At 61.9% G+C, this 8,546-nt stretch overlaps 1 protein-coding gene across 1 annotated transcript in view; it reads left to right on the forward strand.

Moving 5' to 3' along the window:
- Positions 1-8,392, forward strand: part of LOC111524111 (mesothelin-like protein) — a 17,061-nt gene extending 8,669 nt beyond the window's left edge. The window contains exons 4-15 of the mRNA XM_026447537.2: positions 2,818-2,903; positions 3,030-3,156; positions 3,287-3,477; positions 3,807-3,897; positions 3,974-4,115; positions 5,169-5,356; positions 5,441-5,596; positions 5,679-5,806; positions 6,859-6,992; positions 7,220-7,314; positions 7,538-7,808; positions 8,187-8,392. Coding sequence (XP_026303322.1) covers positions 2,818-2,903; positions 3,030-3,156; positions 3,287-3,477; positions 3,807-3,897; positions 3,974-4,115; positions 5,169-5,356; positions 5,441-5,596; positions 5,679-5,806; positions 6,859-6,992; positions 7,220-7,314; positions 7,538-7,808; positions 8,187-8,392 — 1,815 coding nt within the window. The remainder of the gene's footprint in view (positions 1-2,817; positions 2,904-3,029; positions 3,157-3,286; positions 3,478-3,806; positions 3,898-3,973; positions 4,116-5,168; positions 5,357-5,440; positions 5,597-5,678; positions 5,807-6,858; positions 6,993-7,219; positions 7,315-7,537; positions 7,809-8,186) is intronic.
- Positions 8,393-8,546: the final 154 nt, after the last annotated feature.

An 8,546-nucleotide genomic window follows, 5' to 3' on the forward strand; every position in this document is an offset into this window, starting at 1 on the left:
TTTTTTTTTTGAGACGGAGTCTGGCTCTGTTGCCCGGGCTGGGGTGCAGTGGCCGGATCTCAGCTCACTGCAAGCTCCACCTCCTGGGTTCACACCATTCTCCTGCCTCAGCCTCCTGAGTAGCTGGGACTACAGGCGCCCGCCACCTCGCCCGGCTAGTTTTTTGTATTTCTTAGTAGAGACAAGGTTTCACCATGTTAGCCAGGATGGTCTCGATCTCCTGACCTCGTGATCTGCCCGTCTCGGCCTCCCAAAGTGCTGGGATTACAGGCTTGGGCCACCGCGCCCGGCCCAAAGACTCTTTCATTTGTAACCGGTTAAAGGAGTGAAGCCCTGTGTAAAGCATGGACTCAGCAAATAGGAATGCTTTCCACTCAGACAAGCAGGCCACAGGGGGAAGAAGGGAGGGCCAGCAGGCACTGCCTGCCCTCTGCCTGGCACGGCCGTAGGTCTCGTTTATAATTTGGTATCTTATTGCCACGGAGTCTTTTTTTTCTCTCTTATGTATTTATTTTTGAGACAGAATCTCACTCTGTCACCCAGGCTGGAGGGCAGTGGCGCCATCTCAGCTCACTGCAACCTCTGCCTTCCGGATTCAAACAATTCTCCTGCCTCAGCCTCCTCCCAGGTAGCTGGGATTGTAGACACGTGACACCGTGCCCGGCTAATTTTTGTATTTTTAATACAGACGAGGTTTCACCACATTGCCCAGGCTGGTCTCAAACTCCTGGCCTCAAGTGATCGCCGGTCTCGGCCTCCCAAAGCGCTGGGATTACAGCCATGAGCCACTGCACCTGGCCTTTCTCTTTTTTAAAACATTTAAAATTTTATTATGATTATTATTTTTTGAGATAAGATCGCACTCTATTGTCCAGGCTGGAGTGCCGTGGCACCATCACAGCTTATTGCAACCTCAACCTCCCGATTCAAGCCATCCTCCTACCTCAGCCTCCCGATTCAAGCCATCCTCCTACCTCAGCCTCCCAATTCGAGCCATCCTCCTACCTCAGCCTCCCCAGTAGCTGGGACAGTTGCTTTTTGAGATGGAGTCTGTCTCTGTCGCCCAGGCTGGAGTGTAATGGTGTGATCTCAGCTCACGGCAACCTCTGCCTGCTGGGTTCAAGCAATTCTCCTGCCTCAGCCTCCCGAGTAGCTGAGACTACCGGCACCCGCTACCACGCCTGGCTAGTATTTTTTTTTTTTTTTTTTTTTTTGAGATGAAGTCTCGCTGTGTCGCCCAGGCTGGAGTGCAGTGGCGTGATCTCCACTCACTGCAAGTTCCATCTCCCGGGTTCACGCCATTCTCCTGCCTCAGCCTCCCTGGAAGCTGGGGCTACAGGCGCCCGCCACCACGCCTGGCTGATTTTTTTGTATTTTTAGTAGAGACGGGGTTTCACCGTGTTAGCCAGGATGGTCTCCATCTCCTGACCTCGTGATCCGCCCACCTCGGCCTCCCAAAGTGCTGGGATTACAGGCTTGAGCCACCGCGCCCGGCCTATTTTTGTATTTTTACTAGAGACAAGGTTTCACCATATTGGCCAGGCTGGTCTCAAACTGGCCTCAGGTTATCTGCCCGCCTCACTCTCCCGAACTGCTGGGATTACAGTCGTGAGCCATGGCACCCGGCCTAACTTTTAAATTCTTTTTAGAGACAGGGGTCTCACTATGTTGGCCAGGCTGGTCTCAGACTCCTGAGCTCAAGTGATCAGCGCTCCTCAGCCTCCCAAAGCGCTGGTATTACAGGCCTATTGCACCACACCTGGCCTGCTTTTTGCCTTTCTTTAGATAATCAAACAGGCTGAACGTTCTGTTCCAGCTCACAGGCATTCTGGATGTTTGTGAGTCAGGGTTTTTCTTCCCCTCCCTCTCAGCCAGGAGGACCTTGCCCTGCAGGAGGCTGGCAGCCCATGCTCCATTCCCCGGGGCTCCTTTCAGGCTGCAGGAGGGTCCCCAAGCCCCCACCCTGGGTGGGCTCCTCCTCAGGGATGAGACCCTGGTGGGGGCTGCACAAAACTCTGGGGCGGTGTTTATCTGCCTCGAAGCCCCTCCTCATGTGCACAGGATGTCCCAGGTGCTTAGTTGACATAAAATCGGGCAAAGAGCCCTCTGAGGAATGGGCTAAAAACCCTTGAAATGACCTCAAAGGCCAGGCTAGACAAGCCTAGGCAGGGGTGGCTGAGGCTGGGCAGCGTCCTGCATAGGCTGAGAGGAGTGAACAGAGCCTCAGGGAGCATGGAGGGGCGGAGGCTGGGCCTGGCAGAGCCCCAGTGCCAGGAGGAGGCTGTCAGGTGGAGCCGAGAGGCACCACCCAGGGTCCACTTGGGAAGCTGCCAAGGGGCTGCACTGGAGGAGACCCCCAATCCCGGCGTTGTGGAGCCTCCTTGGTGGTGATAGGCAATCATCCACACCTGCCCAGCATCCATCATCCACACCCGCCCAGCATCCAGACACTTTAGCACTCCGCCAGTGAGAAGGCGGCATAGGGGCCTGGCGGCCAGGGAGGTGACGGAGGGGCCTGGCGGTTGGGGAGGTGGCACAGGGGCCTGGTGGTTGGGGAGGTGGCGGAGGGGCCTGGCAGCCAGGCAAGCAGCTTTGGGGCTGGGGCCGGCCGTTTGGAGGCCTGTTCTGCTGTGCGGGGTTCCCCTCCAGGCAGAAGGGCGGGCACAGGTGGCCACGGGGAGGACCCGACATGGGAAATGGGGACCAAGAAGTGGGTGGGGACTGGGTCCTCAGGCCCGCGCAGAGGGGAAGGGTGCCCATGGGCTGCCACAGCGAGTCCAGAGTGGACGAGGGAGTGACCAGCGCCCTCCTGCCCAGCTCAGCTGCTTGGCCAACCTGGCATCACGGTGCGGCCTCCAGGACGACTTCACGCTCCACCCGCCCAACCTGCTGCTCTTCTACAAGTGAGTGTCCCTCCCTGCCCAGCCACAGGAGTCCTGGGGGCTCTCAACGCCCCAGGGGCATCGCAGGGCTGCTGGGGGTTCCGGCCCCGCCCCCCGTCAGTCTGACAGCCTCGCACTCACCTGCAGCCTGAGCCAGGTGCGGGAAGCTGACTGCCGGGCCTTCATCCACCGCGCCGCCCAGGGGGACGTGGAGCTGCTGAGCCATCTACCCGACCAGAGGGTCGCCCTGCAGCGTGTGGCTGTGGGCTGCCTGGTGGGCGCTGGGCGGGGTGGGCCGGGGCGCGTGGGGGGTGGCTGTGGCCTGCCTGGTGGGCACCTGGGTGGGATAGGCCCGATGCATTGGAGGCAGGCTCCTGCTGGGTGCCGACCTGCTGGCCCTGCAGCGGGGGGCCCGCCCACAGCTCAGCGCCTCCAACCTGCTGCTGCTCGGGGCCCTGGTGTGTGACATGGACGCGTCCAGCATCAGCGCTGCGGACCCCCACGTGCTGGAGAACCTGCAGCGCTGCCCCCGGCTGACTACCGCCCAGCGCATTGCCCTCAACTCACTGCTGGCCGGGGGGAAGACCTCGCTCGGGTGGGTGGGGTCACGGGGCCAGGCGAGGAGGCGGGGATGAGACGGGAGGCAGCCTGGGGTTGGCCCAAGAGGTCACTGATGTCCACAGCCCACTAACATCTGACCTCTGGCCTCAACCTCACCCAGTCCTGCAGCCAAGGGGGCAGAGGGTTGGGGTGCTGCCCCACTAGCTGTGGGGGGGTGCCCCTCCCATGGGTGCCAGTCAGGGGTCTGGGTGGTCAAGCACCTACTGAGTGCTCCTCCTGCCTGCTGGGTGTCCATGGAGGGGCAGGGGCTCCGGGAGGGGGGCCTGCTCTGGACCCAACACAGCGCCCCTTTCTGTGCACCAGGCCCCCTGACTCCTGGACACTGGAGGGGCTACAGGCCCTGGGTTCCCTGGCCACATACATCAGCCCTCACCTGTGGGCACAGGTGCAGGAGGTAGGAGGGGGCCCCAAGGTGGGCACAAGCGAGCCTTGCCTGGGCCGCCAACCTCAGCCCACACCTGCCCTGCCAGGCCATGGGCCTGGGCTTCTTCAGCAGCATGGTGGCTGCATGCCGGGCAGGGAGGCTCAGCCAGCACGAGGCCAGGCGCTTCGTCACCAGCTTCCTGGAGTCCAAGACCAAACCGGTGTCCTCCAGGCCCAGGCTCAGCACAGGTCAGTATGGCCACTGTGGCCTGGGACGCTGCACTCCCCAGTCCGGCTCCTCCCTCGGGCCTGGCTGACTTCAGAGAAGTCGTTTGGCCAAGTTCTTGGTTAGAACTCTGGGAGAGCCAAGGTCTGACCAAGGTCAGAAGTGGAGGGGAAGGGGTCAAGGAGGGGGCCTGGGCCAGGCACGGCGGCTCACACCTGTAATCCCAGCACTTTCGGAGGCCGAGACGGGCGGATCACGAGGTCAGGAGATCAAGACCATCCTGCCTAACACGGTGAAACCCCGTCTCTACTAAAAAATACAAAAAAAAACTAGCCGGGCGAGGTGGCGGGCGCCTATAGCCCCAGCTACTCGGGAGGCTGAGGCGGGAGAATGGTGTAAACCCGGGAGGCAGAGCTTGCAGTGAGCTGAGATCCGGCCACTGCACTCCAGCCTGGGTGACAGAGCGAGACTCCGTCTCAAAAAAAAAAACAAAACATGAGGAAACCCCATCTCTACTAAAACCACAAAAATTGGCCAGCGTAGTGGCGCGTGCCTATAATCCTAGCTACTTGGGAGGCTGAGGAGGGAGAATCACTTGAACCCGGGAGGTGCAGGTTGCAGTGAGCAGAGATCACGCCACTGCACTCAGCCTGGGCGACAGTGAGACTCCACCTAAAAAAAAAAAAAAATCCAGGCACAGTGGCTCAGGCCTGTAATCCCAGCACCTTGGGAGGCCAAGGCAGGAGGATTCACTTAAGGTCAGGAGTTCAAGACCAGCCTGGTCAACACGGCGAAACCCCATCTCTACTAGAAATACAAAAATTAGCCGGCGTGGCGGCGCGTGCCTGTAATCCCAGCTACACGGGAGGCTGAGGCAGGAGAATCACTTGAACCAGGGAGGCAGAGGTTGCAGTGAGCCAAGATCAATGCCACTACTCTCCAGCCTTTGATGCCCTGCTGCTAGGCAACAGAGCAAGACTCTGTCTCAAAAAAAAGGGGGGGAGGAGGCGCCCTGGAGCCGGCAGTGGTGGTTGGCCCAGGCCCCGGTTACCAGCCTGGGCCGCACACACCCCCAGGGAGATCCTGTGTCCGAGGCAACATCACGGCCGCCACGCTGCGGGACAACCTCTTCCTGGTGCACTACGACTGTGCACAGCTTGAGTCCTGCCTGGATGGCCACGTCCTCAGAACCAACCTGGAACCCCTGCTGCAGCACCCACTGCCCACTGAGTGCCAGCGCGTGGTGAAGGCCAAGCTCACGCAGGTGCACGGCTGGGCGGCGGGGTCGGGGAGGCCCGGTGGGCACGGCACCACTGCTGACCCTGCCCGGCCCTGCCCACCTGCTTAGATCTACCCACAAGGCCTCCCGGAGGATCAGCTGCGGCTCATCACCTCGCTGGTCTACCTCTACTCCTGCACCGAGATTGGCCAGTGGAGCATCACCTCCCAGGACACGGTCATGGCTCTGCTGGCCTCTGATGTGGCCCTGGAGAACCAGACAGAGGTGAGGGCACCTGGGCGGGCGGGCGGGCAGGTGGGTGGTCCCAAGCCCCAGCCTGCCCCACCGACCCTGGCTCTGCCCCCAGGCTGTGCTGCAGAATTTTCTGGAGCACAATGGCACAGTCTCCGGCGCCCTGCTGCTGGCCGTCGGGGGCACCCGCCTATGCTGGATGAGTCCTCAGCAGATCCAGAGCATCCATCCCCAGGAGCTCCGGTGAGTCAACCCCCCACCCTCGGAGGCAGCTCCTGCCTCAGCCCAGGGGGACCACGAGGGGAAACTGAGGGCAAGGAGGGCAGCCCAGCCAGGCCATCGGTTGCATTAGTCCTAGGGCTGCCCTGGCTGGACTCTAGCTTTGAGCAAAGGACACAAACTGGGTGACTTTATTTATTTATTTATTTATTTTTTTATTTATTTATTTATTTAATTTATTTTTTTGAGACGGAGTCTTGCTCTGTCGCCCAGGCTGGAGTGCAGTGGCCGGATCTCAGCTCACTGCAAGCTCTGCCTCCCAGGTTCAAGCGATTCTCCTGCCTCAGCCTCCCGAGTAGCTGGGACTACAGGCACCCGCCACCTCGCCCGGCTAATTTTTTGTATTTTTAATAGAGACCTTGTTAGCCAGGATGGGCTCAATCTCCTGACCTTGTGATCCACCCACCTCAGCCTCCCAAAGTGCTGGGATTACAGGCATGAGCCACCGTGCCCAGCCTGTTTATTTATTTTTTGAGACAGAGTCTCACTGTGTCACCCAGGCTGGAGTGCAGTGACGTGATCTTGGCTCACTGCAACCTCTGTCCCCTGGGCTCAAGCGATCCTCCCACCTCAGCCTCCCGAGTAACTGGGATTATAGGCGCCCGCCATCATGTCCAGCTAATTTTTGTATTTTTAGTAGAGACAGGGCTTCACCATGTTGGCCAGGCTGGTCTCGATCTCCTGACCTCGTGATCCACTCACTCAGACCTCCCAAAGTGCTGGGATTACAGGCGAGAGCACTGCACCTGGCCCTCAGCTTTCCCTGTCCTTAGAAGGACCCCAGTCACTGAGTTAGGGGCCACCTGATCCCGTCTGACCTTATCCCGTCTGCAATGACCCTATTTCCCAACAAGGTCACATTCTGAGGTTCTGGGTGGATGTGACGTTGGGGGAACCCTGTTCACCCCAGGACAGAGGGCGAGAGGAAGGCTGTGGCTCACGAATGGAGGGCCATGCCCAGCCGTTAGAAGGGTCGGGGGCTAGTGGCCAACTCCTCAGCCTCCCGCCTCCCCCAGGCTGGCCGGGGCCCTGGACGTCTCTTCCTGCCCCCAGAGCCGGAAGGACGTGCTCTACGCCAAGGCCCGTGAGGCCTTCAGCAGCAGTAGCAGGACCCCAGCTGCCTACTACCACTTCATGCGCCCCTACCTCGGTGAGCCCTGTCCCCCTCACCCCTGTGCCCGCAGCGGCTCCCCCGGTGGGGCCCCAAACCCTCACCCCCGTCCCCCCGAGCGGCTCCCCCCACCCGTGGAGCCCCACCCCCTCACCCCGTCCCCTCACCCCCGACCCCCCCGGCGGCGCCGCCCCCCCCCCGTGGCGCCCCGCCCTCCCCCCTGTCCCCACAGGCGGCTCCCCACCCCCTCACCCCCGTCCCCCCAGGCGGCGCACCAGCGGAGGAGCTGCAGCACCTGGCCCAGGCCAGCATCTCCATGGACATCGACACTTTCACCAGCCTGAACCCCCGCGTGCTGCAGGTGGGGCCGGGCTGCCCCGTGAGGTTGGGGGGGCAGGGCTGGCCCAGGTGGGGGAGCCCCTAGGTCACAGGTCACAGCCAGCATGCCCCCACTTTCCCACTCCAGGCCGTTTCTGGGCCTCTCACTCCTGCCACTGCCCAGTCCTGGGTCTGGCCCTGTCCTGTGGGTCTTCCCCTGGCTGGAAGGTGGCCCCATGGCCCCTCTGCCCCACCCCGCCCCGCAGAGCCTGGATGTCAGCAACGTGACTGCGCTGCTGGGCCACAATGTGGGCGACCTGCAGAAAGCCCGCAGCCACCCCACCGTCAGGTCCTGGCTGTACAGCCTCAACCGCTCCACCCGGGGCCAGCTGGGCCTCGACGCCAGCCCCACTGGCCCCACCAGCCCCACCGGCCCAGTCCACAGCACCCGCGGGCCCCCCAGCACCACCCACCAAGCGCCCCATCTGGTCCATACCTCAGGCCTGCCCGGGAATGCTGCCCAGGCCTCCACCTCAGGTATGGCCCCCACGCCCCTCCGGCTTGGCCCCCTCTGCCCAGGGCCCTCTCAGACCTGTTCCCTGCCTCGTGGCCACGCCCACAGTCTGTCCACCAGCTTTGTCCACTGCCTCCCGGGATGACACTGGCCAACCCTGGCTTCACCCTTCATTGCCTGCTGAGTGAGAGACGCAGCCGCCTCCCCTAAAACCCACTGACCATCAGAAAGTGGGGGCAGGGGAAGTCTTGAGAGCACTGTTGGGTCCCAGAAGAGCAGCCACAGACAGGTGTCCTCGCCCCAGCCAGAGGGAGGGGCTGCCCAGGCCTTTCTGGATCCAGGGGCTGGATATGGGGGTAGCGTCTGGGGGACTGATGGTGTCCTCCCTGTTCCATCTACAGGCAGCCCGTGGGCCCCCCTGGGGTACCTGCCCCTGGCGGTGGCCCTGCCCTCTAGCCTCCTGTGGCTGCTGCACTGGGGGACCTGCACCCTGGCTTCTGTGGACAGTGCTGCCTCGGGGTGGCTGGGTTCACAGGGGTCAGGTGCAGGAAAAACAGGGCTGTTAGATTCAGCTGGACGCCCACTTGGGCTGAGGGGCCGGCTCTAGGCCAGGCCAACCTGCCCAAGCCCCACCTCCTAGGCTGCCCCACCCATCCCCGCCTCCAGGCCCTGCGAGCTGCACTGAGGACCAGGCCCTGAGGAGGTGCCTCCCGCACAACCACAGGCCCAGGCTGGACACAGAAGACGCTGCCCGGGCCCTG

This window comes from Piliocolobus tephrosceles, chromosome 17, assembly GCF_002776525.5.
Source record: "Piliocolobus tephrosceles isolate RC106 chromosome 17, ASM277652v3, whole genome shotgun sequence".
In the NCBI taxonomy this organism is placed as follows: Eukaryota; Metazoa; Chordata; class Mammalia; order Primates; family Cercopithecidae; genus Piliocolobus; species Piliocolobus tephrosceles.